This window comes from Hoplias malabaricus, chromosome 12 (assembly GCF_029633855.1).
Source record: "Hoplias malabaricus isolate fHopMal1 chromosome 12, fHopMal1.hap1, whole genome shotgun sequence".
Classification (NCBI taxonomy): Eukaryota; Metazoa; Chordata; class Actinopteri; order Characiformes; family Erythrinidae; genus Hoplias; species Hoplias malabaricus.
In genome coordinates this window covers 3,526,469-3,544,257 of record NC_089811.1, presented here as the reverse complement: position 1 = coordinate 3,544,257, position 17,789 = coordinate 3,526,469, and the positions used below count along the sequence as shown (strand labels likewise).

The following is a 17,789-nucleotide window of genomic DNA, read 5'->3' as shown; positions in this document are numbered from 1 at the left end:
GCGATGAAAATAGGCTAATACAGAGTTAGGAGTCTTGCCCAGGAAGCCTTCTTCTTATAGTGTGGTGTTATTGCCAGAGCTGGAACTTGAACCCCAGTTTGCTGTAATAGACCAGCCCTCACACTTCTGAGACTTGGAAAACTGGAGACCTGGCAGTGGGTGTCAGGAGCAGAAGGGGCATGTCCCCCTGTCCTAGGAGAAAAAGAGAGCTGTCGTTGTAAACGTAACTCTGTAGTTTATGAAAAATAGAGTATGCATTGAAAGAATTGTGCTAATTATAGATTAAATAATTCAATTAATTTTGAAGTATAGCCCCCCCCTTAATTTGCCTCACAATGGTTTTCTCCACTGCCAACACTACCATCATCAGGGTTGCCATGTCCTTGTATTTGAATGAATATAATTTATATATATATTTTTTTTATTTACTAAATTTTCTCACAAATTTTTATAGTTACAGGTTGCGTTTTTTGTGCTTGTTTCAAAATGTATATGCGGCTTTTTCCCTACAGTACAACTTCGTACTGGAATTATCTTCATTGTGCTTTTCAATTAAGAATCTCTTAGATGAGATCACGCAACTATGCCCATATATATTGGCCTCTACAGGCCATTTTTGGTATTACATCTTACCCACACACACAAACAGCTCTTGAGATATTTTACTGATTATTACCCCCCCCCCCCCACTCTTCTATGAAATTCACTGGCCCTGTGCCTGGTTGGAGGAAGGGGTGGGTGATATGGCACTAAAATGACTTCATGATGTTCAGAGTATTTTTGTATTGTTTATATTCTTGCTGATAAAGGACAGAGATATATTTTAGCAATTTCACGAACATAATATTGCACTGTTATACTATACTATAGTATAACTATACTATTGTTATACTGTTACTACAATTAGTAACAATGCAGTTTTTTTAAAATTCCGTAGAAACAAAACATTCTGTAAATGTTTGGTTATTTTGGTTATTTTTTATATAAAATCACAATCTTATTAAACTACTGTTGTTTAATACGATTCAGATTTTGTTTTGAAAGAATGTAACAAATAAATGTAGAAACTTTAAAAATGGCAAAGAATGTAGTATTCATTCATTCATTCATTGTCTGTAACCCTTATCCAATTCAGGGTTGTGGTGGGTCCAGAGCCTACCTGGAATCATTGGGCGCAAGACGGGAATACACCCTGGAGGGGGCACCAGTCCTTCACAGGGCAACACACACACTCACACATTCACACCTACGGACACTTTTAAGTCACCAATTCACCTACCAATGTGTGTTTTTGGACTGTGGGAGGAAACCGGAGCACCCGGAGGAAACCCATGCAGACACAGGGAGAACACACCACACTCCTCACAGACAGTCACCCGGAGGAAACCCATGCAGACACAGGGAGAACACACCACACTCCTCACAGACAGTCACCCGGAGGAAACCCACACAGACACAGGGAGAACACACCACACTCCTCACAGACAGTCACCCGGAGGAAACCCACACAGACACAGAGAGAACACACCACACTCCTCACAGACAGTCACCCGGAGGAAACCCACACAGACACAGAGAGAACACACCACACTCCTCACAGACAGTCACCTGGAGGAAACCCACACAGACACAGAGAGAACACACCACACTCCTCACAGACAGTCACCCGGAAGAAACCCACACAGACACAGAGAGAACATACCCTTAAAGCGCCACCATAAAAAACTAAAACAGTCGCCGTGCTGAGTCAGTGTGGTCTGTCTGTTTGTGTTAGAGCTCATTGGCTGTTGAGCTCCTCACGGCTTGAAGTGGTGAAGCAGATTGTTTTCCTGTGTTGTTGCTATAGGCTTCTTTTGTGGAAGGGACACCCCTTCTACACGAGTGAAGTCACTCATCCACATCAGTCACTTTCTGCCTGCTGCTGTGTGCCCAGAATGGCTCACATAACGACCTTATGCCATGTTATTCTTAAGTTCATGACCTCATTACGTACTGCCAGAAGCAGTCGCTGAAATGTTGCAGTTGCTTTCTCTAAACGGGTTTTTATCATCAACACGGGTCGGTGTGCGCTGTTGAATTGTGCTGAGATGAACTGCACAGCGCTGAAAACCCCTCACTCGCCTTTGTGCCCACGGATATAAGGCTCAGCACAGCCCAATAGTGCACACCCTCCCCACAATAATACAGTGTTCCACGATAATATTCTTAGACGGTATGATGGTATGACAATGAGGATATCACCCATCTCTGTTCTTGGGAATGATAACGTATGGCACCCTCTTATTCGGAGGCCTTTTTTGTGTGAAGTTCTTGGCTGATTTGGCGGAGTTATTAAAAACATGTTGGATGAGAGGTTGTGGGAATATAGTGGTTTGTAACTGGAGTGTCACTCTTTTATTGAAGGCGGTACGGAGAGGTTTCGGAGGCTGGGTTGTTCATGACCAGGTCTCGTGCCCTTGGAAGAAGACAAAAGGCTAATGGTTTTGACAGCTGGCGTGAACGCATGCAAAACTCATGTCACATAATTGGCTGATTCATCTGAGACTGTCAGTGACTCAGCCCAAGGAGAGGCATCAAAGCAGCGTAAAAACACCACACACCACACACACACACACACACACACGCATTCAAACCTCACAAGCTCACACTCCCTCCCTCACAGAGATCTCGCGCAACCTCTCACACACTGTCTTTTCTTTTTGTCTTTACTGAACACACACACATTTCAGAGCAGTGGTGTCACAGCGATGCTCGTCCAGCGCTCTGACAGAGGACGAGAGAGAACGACCACAGCTCTGTCACAGTCCGTTCTCCAGCCTCCTCACACACCGCACCCCAGGCGTGAGGCCAGCTCCTCCTGAGGGACACATTACCACACATTACCAGAGGACGCTCAGTTACAGAGAACATTGCTGTGAGTGTGTGTGTGTGTGTGTCTCTTTCTTGTGATAAATCCTCTGTGAATACGTTGTGTTTACAGCGAGGTGTGTCAGTGTCACTCTGTTGAGTCACTACACTCAACAAGTGAGAAACACTTGAACTCTCCTCCTTGGTGGTGTGTTCTCCCTGTGTCTGTGTGGGTTTCCTCCGGGTGACTGTCTGTGAGGAGTGTGGTGTGTTCTCCCTGTGTCTGTGTGGGTTTCCTCCGGGTGACTGTCTGTGAGGAGTGTGGTGTGTTCTCTCTGTGTCTGCGTGGGTTTACTCCGGGTGACTGTCTGTGAGGAGTGTGGTGTGTTCTCCCTGTGTCTGCGTGGGTTTCCTCCGGGTGACTGTCTGTGAGGAGTGTGGTGTGTTCTCCCTGTGTCCGCGTGGGTTTCCTCCGGGTGACTGTCTGTGAGGAATGTGGTGTGTTCTCCCTGTGTCTGTGTGGGTTTCCTCCAGGTGACTGTCTGTGAGGAGTGTGGTGTGTTCTCTTTGCGTCTGTGTGGGTTTCCTCCGGGTGACTGTCTGTGAGGAGTGTGGTGTGTTCTCTTTGCGTCTGTGTGGGTTTCCTCCGGGTGACTGTCTGTGAGGAGTGTGGTGTGTTCTCCCTGTGTCTGTGGGTTTCCTCCGGGTGACTGTCTGTGAGGAGTGTGGTGTGTTCTCCCTGTGTCTGTGGGTTTCCTCCGGGTGACTGTCTGTGAGGAGTGTGGTGTGTTCTCCCTGTGTCTGTGTGGGTTTCCTCCGGGTGACTGTCTGTGAGGAGTGTGGTGTGTTCTCCCTGTGTCTGTGGGTTTCCTCCGGGTGACTGTCTGTGAGGAGTGTGGTGTGTTCTCCCTGTGTCTGTGTGGGTTTCCTCCGGGTGACTGTCTGTGAGGAGTGTGGTGTGTTCTCCCTGTGTCTGCGTGGGTTTCCTCCGGGTGACTGTCTGTGAGGAGTGTGGTGTGTTCTCCCTGTGTCTTCGTGGGTTTCCTCCGGGTGACTGTCTGTCAGGAGTGTGGTGTGTTCTCCCTGTGTCTTCGTGGGTTTCCTCCGGGTGACTGTCTGTGAGGAATGTGGTGTGTTCTCTTTGCGTCTGTGTGGGTTTCCTCCCGGAGCACCCAGGAAAAAAAAAACGTGTTGGTAGGTGGATTGGTGACCAGTTCAGTGTTAGATTAAAGCCACAGTGTAAACAGTCTACAGACGTATGGTAGTTGTTCTTTTGGGGGACCACAGCTCTTTAAGGACCCCCTCTTAGTGACAGCGCTGCTCTGTGAGTGCGTAGGACACTTGGAGTGTACGGTAGGGTCGGCTGACTCAGCAGAACACAGACAGCCCCTGGTGTCATGTTCATGTTTTTCCTCTTGAGCACAGAGCTGCAAACACAGCAACAAATGTCACACACATTTTAATCCTCATCCCTCAGCAGTACAACCAACTCTGGACTCTGCGTTTAACCCATCTCTGGCATTGAACAAACACACACGCACACACACACACACAAACAGTAGTGATTAGGGCCAGTGAAACTGCACACACTTGGAGCAGCAGCAGCCACCTCGGCTCCTAAGGAGCAGCCGGGGGTTAGGTATTACTACGTTGTTATGAGCGTTTATACTTGTGCATTGATGTCTGCATGGATCTTCAGTTACACAGCCACAACACTACGGCTGATTCACACACACCTTCCTCCGCTCTGTGTTGTACACAATATAGTGGTGCAGTAGTGTTCGATTTCTAAATGTATGAAGTACACTATTTAGGGAGTAGGGCACCATTTGGAACATTGTTTACATGTGGTGCCGGAAACAAATACATATTTTCCTGTGTTTTCCCGGTCCTTGTTGCGATTATTTTTCCCTTGTTCCATGTATTTATTGGGAGTAAAAGTTAAAAACCTTCATGACAAATACCAAAGTGCATATCCCTTTAAAAACCAGTATTAATTACAGTAACAAAGTACATGTGCTTCCTTATTACCACCTCTGTCCTTAACAAGCCCCACACTGTTTCTCTCTCTCTCTCTCTCTCTCTCTCTCTCTCTCTCTTCTCTCTCTCTCTCTCTCTCTCTCTCTCTCTCTCTCTCTCGTCTTCTCTCTCTCTTGTCTTCTCTCTCTCTCATCTTCTCTCTCTCTTTTGTCTTCTCTCTCTCTCTGTCTCTCTCTCTCTCTCTCTCTCTCTTGTCTTCTCTCTCTCTTTCTCGTCTTCTCTCTCTCTCTTCTCTCTCTCTCTCTTGTCATCTCTCTCTCTCTCGTCTTCTCTCTCTCTCTCTTGTCTTCTCTCTCTCTCTCGTCTTCTCTCTCTCTCTCTCTCTCTCGTCTTCTCTCTCTCTTGTCTTCTCTCTCTCTCATCTTCTCTCTCTCTTTTGTCTTCTCTCTCTCTCTGTCTCTCTCTCTCTCTCTCTCTCTCTCTCTTGTCTTCTCTCTCTCTCATCTTCTCTCTCTCTTTTGTCTTCTCTCTCTCTCTCTCTCTCTCTCTCACACACACACTCTCACTCTCTCTCTCTCTCTCGCTCTCGTCTCCTCTCCCCCCCTCTCTTTCTCTCATTTCTTTTATAGATATAACTGTGCTCACTGATGAGGTTAAAATGATTCTTCATTAGAGGCACTGCTGATTTTCCAGAGACAAGTCTAACTCCGCTTGGCTCTCTCTCCATTTTATCTTTAAAGGAGAAGTTGGAGAAGAATGCAGAGATAATAGACACCAAGCGGCCGCATTATTCTCCACCCAGCCTCGATTTATCAGTGCTCCACAGCGTGCTTTTAACCCTTCGCCCGAGGCTGCACGAGTGGAGCTTTCTGGTAATGTCTTTCCCGCGGCTTTGCTTCTTCTGACGGGTCTCAGACTTCACACTCGTCACATCTTCTCAACAGAAGCTCATGAGGAAACAATTACACTGAATTATATATAAACCCCGCTGAAGTGGAGACTCGTATAAGCCCTTTAATGCAGATACACGGTTAAAAACAACAGTGTGTTCAGATACAGAGCAGTCAGTCATTTTCTGCAGTGACTCTTATATACGTTTGGAAACAGGAAGTACACAGACACAGTGATGTAATAATCATGGCTGCCACCACTTGAGGGACCCACTCTATGGAGCAGTAGCTGGGAATGCAAGCAGCTTGATTTTTTTTGGTCTTATATGAGTTTCAATGAATACAATTAAAATAATAAATAGATCATTTATTTGCCATATTTTGTTGGTTATTATTTTTAAAATCAACAAGAATTTGAAATCTACACCCACTTTATTTCCATCATGTGTTGTGTATTCACATAAAGCTGAAGTGAAATGGGCTGGATGGTGGTTTGGGTTTGATGAGGTGGATAAAAACCGGCGTTTCCCATGTGTCCCATTTTCCTGAACGGATTCTTTCATAGTGTTTATTTAAAGGAGTGCTTTCAACATTAATTCGTTAACATGTGATTAATCTGGACATTTGAACATGTGCTTTTTCATTTGACCAAATTTGGCCAGAATTTCTCCCATAATTCACTGGTTTTACAGAGCGTAGTGATGCATTAGTGGTTATATTAGGAGATGTAAACACAGCGTCGCTACTGTTGACTTCAGAAGGTAAATTACAGACATGAAACATGGATTATATCATAACTCACCTCTCTTTTTTCTTTCTCATTCCCGCACACAAACAGCTGCTGTTCTGTGTGTATTTTTTGTTTTTTTACTTCTTGTGCCAGGCTTAATCCACACATGTATCTTTAATAAAGTTGTTGAAGCTGAATATGGAGGTGTCTTATGGTCTGTGAGCTGCACACTGCCATTCGCTCAGTTAAAGCTTACTGTGTCTGAGTTTGATATTAACTCTCGACCTGAAACATTTACGCAACAAATTGTGAAATTCTAATTAAAATTTCACAAAACACTACCCAGAATATTTTTAATAAAGTAAAAAGGTTTCCTCTAATGGGTTTGTTGTGCATTCCACTCTTCACAGTGTCACAACTGAGGCAGGATGCAGACATACACGCAAGGAATAATTAATTAAACTAAACCAATAACAAACAGAAAACAAACACAAGCATGGAGTCAAGAACACAAACTAGAACTTAGTAGAACATAACAACTGTGAACTGGTGGCAATGTGTAAGACAATTGACAAAGAGACACATCTACACACACAAGAACCGACCAGGGAACACTGAAACAAAGGGACTGTATACACACACAGAGCACTGACAAGGAACACCTGGGGACAATAACGAGAGGGCAGGGCTACAAAGGAGACACTGATGAGAGGGCGGGGCTAAGGCGGGACTAGGGCGGAAACAGGAAGAATAAACAGAGCCGTGTGCTAAAAGAGCACATGGTGAGGAAAACAAACACAGGATGTGACACACATAAACAAAGAAATACTGATATTTTAACATGCGATTAATCGTGATTAGTCACAGAATGCAATAATGAAGCTAAGAAGCTAAACCATAAAAGTGTTATTTTATCAGAGCATCGTATTTTGTGTTGCTTTTCAATGAAAACGAGTAAAAATAGAAAAGAACGTCATAAACTGTTTTTAACGTTATTTAATGGTGTTTATTTACACTTTTAAACGCTTATGAAACGCAATAGAGATAAAAAAAAGCTGGTTGTTAGCCTCATGCTTTTATTCCCGAGTATCTCTAACACACTATACACAAGGCGACTGGGCCAGATCTCTGAGGAATGGTCTAAACGTGGTGGAAAATATTCCCGGGGGATTCGTTGAAGACGCGACAGCCTATCTATATTTGAAGAGAAAAGGCCCGTCTCCAGGTCTGTGGAGGCTGGGGCTTTGATCTCAGGAAAATGAGCAAGTGAGCCTCTAATGCCTGGCAGTCAGAAATTCAAAAGGTTTCTAATCCTTCATAAGCACTCTGTCCCTGAGTGTGAAGTAGTCATTTTGCCTTTAAATCCATGCGGAAAGTGAACCGGCTCCTAATGGAAGACAGCCTGGCTGTCCATTAGCACACCGCCGCTCGCTAACCGCAGCCTTTCTCTCTGCTCGGGATCAGTTTCATCCAGCAGTGTTATCTTTACTCAACCGCAACAGGAATAATGTCATTCTTATGATTGTATCCCATGTATTCAATATGCCGTGACAACCTTAGCTCCTTTGGTTTGCACTGACCCTGTGGGGCTAATGCATCTGACGTGATGAAAGCTAATAGCTTAGCATTGTACAAACTGCCCACCTAAAATCTCTAGTTGTATCTCAGACTGATCCATATATATATTCTCTATTTTATGGCATATTTCCACTGCATGGACTCGACTCGACTCTAGGTAGCTAGGTACCTGCTAGCTTACGGTTCCAGCCGAGCCTAGTAGGTACTAAATGGTGACATGTAAACCCTCAGATCACTAATTGTCCAGAGAGACCTGTCACTCACCACGAAATGCAGAGCTCCAGCACATGACTCGCCACTTTTAAAATCTCTTACAACAGCTTTCACAGTTATTTTTATTTGACTCACATCAGCAGCTCGCAACATTACCCCGAGGAGTTTTGAAGAGGTTTAAACGCTTCTTGGTTCAGTGGCCGATGAAAATCTCCAGCGAAAGCTGAATGTGCAACAAGGAAAACTGATCTGTGAGAACTGCGGCGCAACAACAACACATGAATACACAAAGAGTAAACAGCGCTTAGCTTTACCGCCGTCGTTGTTGCGCCGCAGTTCCTGTTAGGATGGGGACATCACTGGTTACATTTCACGGCGGAGCTGTGCTAGTGGAAAAACGACTTTGGGACTGAACACAGCTCCATCATCAGTTCAGACAGATCAGTAGAGTTTGTTCCTTCCTTGTTGCAGCGTCCAGCTCTCGCTGGATTCTTTCGTCGGCCACCGATCCAAGGAGCGTTTGAACCTCTTCAAAAGACCACGGCGTCATTTTACGAGCTGCCGTCGTGAGTCAGATAAAAACAAACGTGATCTCTGCTGCAGCTGGAGATTTTACAGATGGAGAGTTGGTGCTGGTCGTCTGCGTTGCGTGGCGTAGAGTGACGACTCTCTCTGGACGATCAGCGCTCTGCAAGATTTACACGCCACGGTTTAGTCCCTACTTGGAACTGGGAGGAACTAAACAAGGTACTAAACAAGAACCCGGTTCCTGGTACCATATTTGCCTAATGCAAAATAAGTTCTTCTATGTTAGCTAACAGGTGCCCACTTTTGCTAGCATTGCACTGAGTGAGGGGAGTGGGGGTGGTATGGTGCTCTCTTGGACCCATGACATTAGATGATCACCTGATATGGCCAACACTCGTTTCACATTTTAACATTTCTAAATGCATGGACTGAGCATATACCGGTCTCGCCTGTGGACTCTTATTGTTGTAGCATTGTGTGCTTGCCTAAGCAGGGAATTGAACCCTGGTCTATATGAAGAGGCTATAAATGGTGTATGAGTTTTGTGAAAGCCAGGAGAAGTCTAGTTACGTGATATCCACATTAGCCTCGTCGCTCCTGTGCCAGGCACATCTTGGCTGACTGACAACACCGGGGTGAGAGGGACTTGTCATTTTTGCCAAAGATTTTATGTATTTATTTATTTTATTGTGTCTTTTGCTCTCCTGGTCTCGCTCTTGTTTCTGGCTGGATCTGTGCCTGCTTCTGAAAGCTATTTGGCTCCTGCATGTACCTGTGTATATCTGTGTGTGTGTGTGTGTGTGTGTGTGTGTGTGTGTGTGTGTGTGTGTGTGTGATTGCCAGTTAGAGCCAGTTGTTGTAAATGAGCCTCATTTGCACGGTTCATTTGTTCTCCTTTGTAGAGCCAAGCCGAGGCACACTACAAAGGCAGTAAACACGCCAAGAAGCTCAAAGCACAAGAGTCCAGCAAAAACAAGCCGAAAGAACGAGGCGGCGTCCCGGAGAGCGGCTCCAAACCGGCCAGCACCGGCCCCGTCCCGTCCACTGACAGCAGCACTGACCAGTCAGGTTAATAACAGCACCACTCAGCCCTCTCTCTTTCTCTCTTTCTCTCCATCTATCTATCTATCTATCTATCTATCCATCTATCTATCTATCTATCTATCTATCTCTTCTCTATCTCTTCTTCTTCTCCTGCTCTATCTCCACCTGCTTTGGCTGTTTATCATGTGTGTGGCTCTGTCAGCATTTTGTATTAGGTCTTCTTTTGTCACTGTGTGTGTGTGTGTGTGTGTGTGCGCGTGTGTGTGTGTGTGTGTTATAAATATATTCAGGACTAAAAGAAATGCAGGTTGTGGTATTATAAAGGAATAATTAATAATTAGATTACACAATTTATATATATATTTCTATATGTGTGTTTCTGCAGATCTTTGTATTTCATACTTTGTGAGGACTGAAACAGGTCCTGATACTTCTGTTTGTATGTGTGTGTGTGGTAGTCTGTACCTATAAGTGTGTGTATATGTACGTGTGTGTGTGTGTGTGTGTGTGTGTGTGTGTGTGTGTATGGTAGTCTGTACATATAAGTGTGTGTATATGTACGTGTGTGTGTGTGTGTGTGTGTGTGTGTGTGTGTGTGTGTGTGTATGGTAGTCTGTACATATAAGTGTGTGTATATGTACGTGTGTGTGTGTGTGGTAGTCTGTACCTATAAGTGTGTGTATATGTACGTGTGTGTGGTTGTCTGTACATATAAGTGTGTGTATATGTACGTGTGTGTGTGTGTGTGTGTGTGTGTGTGTGTATGGTAGTCTGTACATATAAGTGTGTGTATATGTACGTGTGTGTGTGTGTGTGTGTGTGTGTGTGTGTGTGTGTGTATGGTAGTCTGTACATATAAGTGTGTGTATATGTACATGTGTGTGTGTGTGGTAGTCTGTACCTATAAGTGTGTGTATATGTATGTGTGGGTGTGGGTGTGTTTGTGTGTGTGTGTATGGTAGTCTGTACATATAAGTATGTGTATATGTACATGTATATGTGTGTGTGTGTGTGTGTGTGTGTGTGTGTGTGAGTGTGTTTCGTCAGAGGACTGATTTTGATTTGATTGCGACACTTCAGGAAACAATTCAGTGAATCACCAGTGAATCATCTCGGCACAGTTTGATTCTGTTGTTTGTTGCAGTTAAAAAAAACACTGCTGTTAAAAATCAGTCCCAATCTGTTTTTCTTATTTCACACACTGTTCAGATTCCTGCGCCACTGCTTTAATTAGTGAATGCTATTCAGCCAAAGATATGTTTTCAAACCTGTGATCAGTGTCTCAAGCCTTGGGTAAAAAGGAGCCCTGAGTGGCCGTACACGTTTGTAGCTCTGCACTCAAATATGGTCGCCCACCTGTTGCTCCGCATACTTGGCCAGGTATGATTTGGGAAGTGGATCATTCACAGAGGGGTTTAATAACTCCAGCAGCGCTGCTGTGTCTGATCCACTCGGTCACTGAAGAGCAGCAGAGCAGCAGACTGTGATTGTGAAACTACAGAGTGGTCAGTGGAGCTGATCTGTGTGTGATGTTGAGGACATAACTCAAACTCTCCCAGCGCTGATGTGCTGTATTTATAAATGCTTCAGGACATAGGCTATCCTCCCCGGCTTAGTCAGCTCCTCAGACGTCTGGTTCCTATCACCAGCACCGGCTCCAGAACAAAGCCGTTCGGATCAAACCATTATGAGGGGCTTTGTTTACACTGTAATGACATAATTATGCATTATCCACTTTATTAACAGAATCAGCTCATTATTAGCTCATTACAGACAGCAGCACAATAATCCATTATCCCAGCATCCGGAGTGAGGGCTGTTTCACTTCAGAGAGAGTTCTGAAGCAGGTTCTGCACGGAGAGTGTCTCTAACAGCGGAGGTTCCTGAACACTGGGCCACGCGCTGGTGCCGGGGCCGAGGGTCATGCCTCTGTAATAACGTGTGATTATTAAACTCTCGCTCTACTGCATCGCATCCCGTCTTCCTGCAGTGGACAGAGCACGCTGCATCTGCCGCAGGGTTCTGAGGACACTGTTGTCCTTTCAGAGTGTGTGTGTTTGTGTGTGTGTGTGTGTGTGTAGTTGTGTGCGCTGTTAAAGGTCCACTGAGGTGCATGTTAGCTAAACTTACATTAGGAACAGTGGGCTCTGCAGAGCTTCATTGTTCGGCTCAGGGGTGAGTCACTGTGTGTGTCTCAGAACTCAGTAATGATCTGTATGTCCCTGGCACAGCGCCCCCTGCCAGCTCTGAAAATTCTGTGTTAAATTGCATTCCTTGTGTCCACTCGGAAAATCACTCCCAAAAACACAGCTGTGTCCAAACTTTAGCACACGACGGTAACTGAGGGATACTTCTAGCAGTTTATGGCTCCGTTTGGTAAATGGCCTTTGAGAGAGAATGCATCCTATTTACACCTGAACACACACACACGTACACACACACACACACACACACACACACGTACACACATACACATACACACACGCACGCACACACACACATACACGCACGCACACACACACACACACACATACACACACACACACACGCACACATACACACACACACACGCACACACAGAGCTCCAGCTTCCCTCTCTCTCTCTCTCTCTCGATTATATATGTAATATCTTAAAGTATGTGTGTGTATATGTGTGTGTGTGTGTGTGTCTGTCTGTCTGTCTGTCTGTCTGTCTTAGAACAGTGATACACACACACACACACACACACACTCCGAGTGTAAAAGGATGCTCTGAAAGGAATAAGGAAGGTGACAAAGAGCTAATGGTTGTTTGTCTCTGAGCGTCTGATCTCTGAGACTGTATTGATTTATGGAAATAAAAGTACAGTCAGAAACAAAGAAACAGTCCTGATCCTCCAGGTAAAGCCAGCATCAGTTAACCCTCACACTTTAAGGTCCCACAGTGCCCCAGTTTCACAAATGAAATAAAAATGTAATCCTTTTATCATCAGAAAGTGAGCAGACCGTGTTCGTGAAAGGGCTCATTAAGTAAGTGAAGGTCCTACAGGGGCTCTTTAGTAAAGACAGTGGTTCTATATAGAACTATAGTAAATACTGGTCCGGTCTGGGGTTTAAAATAAGGGTCAAAATGACCCCAGGGAAGTAACTGAAGATGACAGGAGGGTGTTAGGCTCCTGCAGGAACGTCACTGCCGCTCAGCTTCAGGGTCCTGGGTTTGTATCGGGTCAATGATTCTGGGTAGTATCTGGACCCACTGTGTCCCAGATCAGGATGAAGTGGTTAGAGAAGATGAATGAATGAATGAATGAATGAATGTATTCTACAGTTAGGAACAAAGGAAAACAAATAAAAACATGCAGATAATGTTGTATTGTTAGAGTGTATTATGTATTAATAGTGTGTCTCTGCCTTGTGCCCAGTGAATTCTGGGTAGACTCCGGACCCACCGCGACCCTGAGACTTTTTCTCATGTGTGTAAATGTAATAATTCCTCAGAAGGGTTTCCGTGCTGGACGTTCACTGAGTGTGTGACCACTGGCCCGAGGGAGTCCGCGGGGTCAGGACTCAGATCTTGAGCTAAACTGACCATCAGAACAACACAGTTATGTCCGGAGCAGTGGACTCTGAGCTGTGTCGCTGCCCTGAGGGTCCCGGGGGTCTCAGTGAGACGGGAGCATGGATGTGAATGGGCGTTTATTAATAGGGGTGTGTTGTAGTTACTGAAGGCCTAACGCGGCTGATGCTCGTGTACAGAAACTAGAGCACCCGCCTCCAGGGACGAGCCTTACACAACACACCCAGCTAACAATCCACAGCAGAGGAGTTTAAAATGTGTCACTGAACAATGCAGCCCTCTGTCAGCTCTGCTAAACTCTGCTAAACTCTCTCTCTCTCTCTCTCTCTCTCTCTCTCTCTCTCTCTCTCTCTCTCTCTCTCTCTTTCTCTCTCTCACTCGTTCTCTCCCTCTCTCTGTCTCTCTCTCTCTCTTTCTCTCATTCTCTCACCCTCTCTCGCACTCTCTCTCGCTCTCTCTCTCTTTCTCTCTCTCCCTCGTTCTCACCCCCTCTCGCTCTCTCGCTCACCCTCTCTCTCTTTCTCTTTCTCTCTCACACACACTCTCACTCTCTCTCTCTCCCTCACTCTCTCTCTTTCTCTCATTTTCTCACTCTCTCTCTCTCTCTTTCTCTCATTTTCTCACTCTCTCTCTCTCTCTCTCTCCCTCTTTCTCTTTCTCTCATTCTCTCACCCTCTCTCTCTCTCTTTCTCTCTCACACACACTCTCACTCTCTCTCTCCCTCTCTCTCTCTCTCTCTCTCTCTCTCTCTCTCTTTCTCTTCCTCTCTCTCTCTCTTCCTCTCTCTCTCTCTCTCTCTCTCTCCCTCCCTCTCTCTCTCTCTCTCTCTCTCTCTCTCTCTCTTTCTCTCTCACTCGTTCTCTCCCTCTCTCTGTCTCTCTCTCTCTCTTTCTCTCATTCTCTCACCCTCTCTCGCACTCTCTCTCGCTCTCTCTCTCTTTCTCTCTCTCCCTCGTTCTCACCCCCTCTCGCTCTCTCGCTCACCCTCTCTCTCTTTCTCTTTCTCTCTCACACACACTCTCACTCTCTCTCTCTCCCTCACTCTCTCTCTCTCTCTCATTTTCTCACTCTCTCTCTCTCTCTCTTTCTCTCATTTTCTCACTCTCTCTCTCTCTCTCTCTCCCTCTTTCTCTTTCTCTCATTCTCTCACCCTCTCTCTCTTTCTCTTTCTCTCTCACACACACTCTCACTCTCTCTCTCCCTCTCTCTCTCTCTCTCTCTCTCTCTCTCTCTCTCTCTCTTTCTCTTCCTCTCTCTCTCTCTTCCTCTCTCTCTCTCTCTCTCTCTCTCTTTCTCTTCCTCTCTCTCTCTCTCTCTCTCTCTCTCTTTCTCTTTCTCTCTCATGAAAATGATCATTAATAATATTTCATTTTTCTTTTCAATAAAAGTCTCTGAATACACCAAATTCCTTTCGTCACTTCATCTCCTCCTCAGCCACTGCACACTGTTCCCTGCCTGTTCTAGAGACTAATTCCGGATGTTTGACAGCGTATAATTCACTGGGAGCAGCAGGTGAAGAACCACATTTACATTCGTTTAGAGGAGGGAACACAGAATTGATGAACACAGGGGTGTGCTTTTAGGTGGGATCTCATCTGATCAGACTGGGGGTGCGTTTTAATGACAAGGGTAAACAGGATAAGATCAAAGTATATCCAGATCTGCATCTGGACACAGATCGCATGTTAATTCCAGGTGTGAACACATCTCATGTGTGTTACACGGTGCTAAGGAGAATCCCTAGAGAATAATGCAGTGTACCTGTATATCTGTAATTTTTTTTTCCAGTCTTATTTAATAGACACTTATATTTATTCAAACACACAGTAAAACAGTACAACGGCTGTGTCATTGTTTGTTTAAGTAGCTCCAGGGTTGAAATTTTAAATTTGTTTTTGTTCTTATAATGACCTCTTAGAAACAGCCAAACATGCATTGTCTGTAACCCTTATCCAGTTCAGGGTCGCGGTGGGTCCAGAGCCTACCTGGAATCATTGGGCGCAAGGTGGGAATACACCCTGGAGGGGGCGCCAGTCCTTCACAGGGCAACACACACACTCACACACTCACACCTACGGACACTTTTGAGTCACCAATCCACCTACCAACGTGTGTTTTGGACTGTGGGAGGAAACCGGAGCACCCGGAGGAAACCCATGCAGACACAGAGAGAACACACCACACTCCTCACAGACAATCACCCAGAGGAAACCCACGCGGACACAGAGAGAACACACCACACTCCTCACAGACAGTCACCCAGAGGAAACCCACGCGGACACAGGGAGAACACACCACATTCCTCACAGACAGTCACCCGGAGGAAACCCACGCAGACACAGAGAGAACACCCCACACTCCTCACAGACAGTCACCCGGAGGAAACCCACGCAGACACAGAGAGAACACCCCACACTCCTCACAGACAGTCACCCGGAGGAAACCCACGCAGACACAGAGAGAACACGCCACATTCCTCACAGACAGTCACCCGGAGGAAACCCACGCAGACACAGAGAGAACACACCACACTCCTCACAGACAGTCACCCGGAGGAAACCCACGCAGACACAGAGAGAACACACCACACTCCTCACAGACAGTCACCCGGAGGAAACCCACGCAGACACAGAGAGAACACACCACACTCCTCACAGACAGTCACCCGGAGGAAACCCACGCAGACACAGCGAGAACACACCACACTCCTCACAGACAGTCACCCGGAGGAAACCCACGCAGACACAGAGAGAACACACCACATTCCTCACAGACAGTCACCCGGAGGAAACCCACGCAGACACAGAGAACACACCACACTCCTCACAGACAGTCACCCGGAGGAAACCCACGCGGACACAGGGAGAACACACCACACTCCTCACAGACAGTCACCCGGAGGAAACCCACTCAGACACAGGGAGAACACACCACACTCCTCACAGACAGTCACCCGGAGGAAACCCACGCAGACACAGAGAACACACCACACTCCTCACAGACAGTCACCCGGAGCAGGACTCAAACCTACAACCTCCAGGACCCTGAAGCAGTGTGACTGCGACACCACCTGCTTGTAATATCTGAGCAATCTGAAAAATGCTTGATTTTATCACTATCCATTATTTTCAAAATAAAATGTTGCTATTATGGACCATGCCCCTGAAGACTGACCATGAACTCAGATATAGTTCAGAGCAACTTTTGGATGTGTGAAGCCAAGCCCCTCACCCTTTACACTAGAAACCACATCATATATCACATCATACCACATCATATATCAGTCCCATAGAGGGGGCCCCACATGTGAGTGCCATATTAAAAAGAGTTATGTACAGATTTCCTGAAACATCCAGGTCACTAGGTGTCCTCAGCTCTAACAGCCAGTGTTTGTTAGAAACTCACATCATGTGACCTTCTGGAAATGGTGGGGTATTGGGTTGATTTCATATTTTATTTTTTGCAATAAATCTGTCCAGAAGGAGGCAGCAGATTCCCTGTCCAAGCCTAAACCCTGCTCAGGAAACAACCATTGGCTCATGTGCTGCTGAATGTTCACCTCTTATTGGTTCTGTGTTGAACTGTATGTTTGAGATAATAGGGGAAATATGATTTCTTATGTTCATAACACAATAACAAGATAATAATTCTCTCTCTCTTTCTCTCTCTCTCTCTGTCTCTCTCTTTCTCTCTCTCTCTCTCAGAAAAAAGTCTGGAGACGTCCTGTGCACTCAAAGCCTTTGATTCCCCACACTCCTTCATGTCCACTCCAGCTGTGTCGTCCAGTCTCTGTAAGGTGACCCCTGCCCCCTGTACGCCCCCCGCAGAGCCGGCCAGTCAGTCAGCGCTGCCCACGCCGAAGACCATCCCCAAACAGTGCAGTCAACCAGAGCCCAGTCTGGAATCTGAAGAGGAGAAGGCTAAGAAGCTGCTCTACTGCTCGCTCTGCAAAGTGGCCGTCAACTCCCTCTCACAGCTGGAGGCTCACAACACAGGTGTGCAGAACATCTGGCCTGCTGTAACAGTGGTCTCCCCCAGAAGGCTCCCTCTATTGTTCTGTGTCTCTCTCTCATTAAATCTGACTGTTTAAAATGTCCACAGGAACGGTGAGAAATCAAAGCCTGCTCACTCCCCGCTGCGTTTGTTCTTTGAAAAGGACGTTGAAAAAGAGGTCCATAAGGGTTTAAAGTTTAATTTTTAAAGAGCCCACATAAGAGAAAGTCAAAACTCCTGGATGTTTCCCAAAAATAAATTGTGCCAAGTGATTCCAGGTAGGCGCCGGCCGCCGAGACCCTGAACTGGAAAAGCGCTTTACAGACAATGAATGAATGGATGAATGAATGAATTAGGCTTATTGTTTAACCACGGGTCAAATCACACTACCCAAACCATACAGACCATAATAGGACTAGGAATGGTGCTT

The 17,789-nt window shown here is 45.8% G+C and overlaps 1 protein-coding gene across 1 annotated transcript in view; it reads left to right on the top strand.

Moving 5' to 3' along the window:
* The window catches only part of znf385b (zinc finger protein 385B), a 47,431-nt gene that overhangs the window by 17,330 nt on the left and 12,312 nt on the right, over nucleotides 1-17,789 (top strand). Inside the window, exons 3-4 of the mRNA XM_066640970.1 lie at nucleotides 9,669-9,834; nucleotides 17,071-17,361. Coding sequence (XP_066497067.1) covers nucleotides 9,669-9,834; nucleotides 17,071-17,361 — 457 coding nt within the window. The remainder of the gene's footprint in view (nucleotides 1-9,668; nucleotides 9,835-17,070; nucleotides 17,362-17,789) is intronic.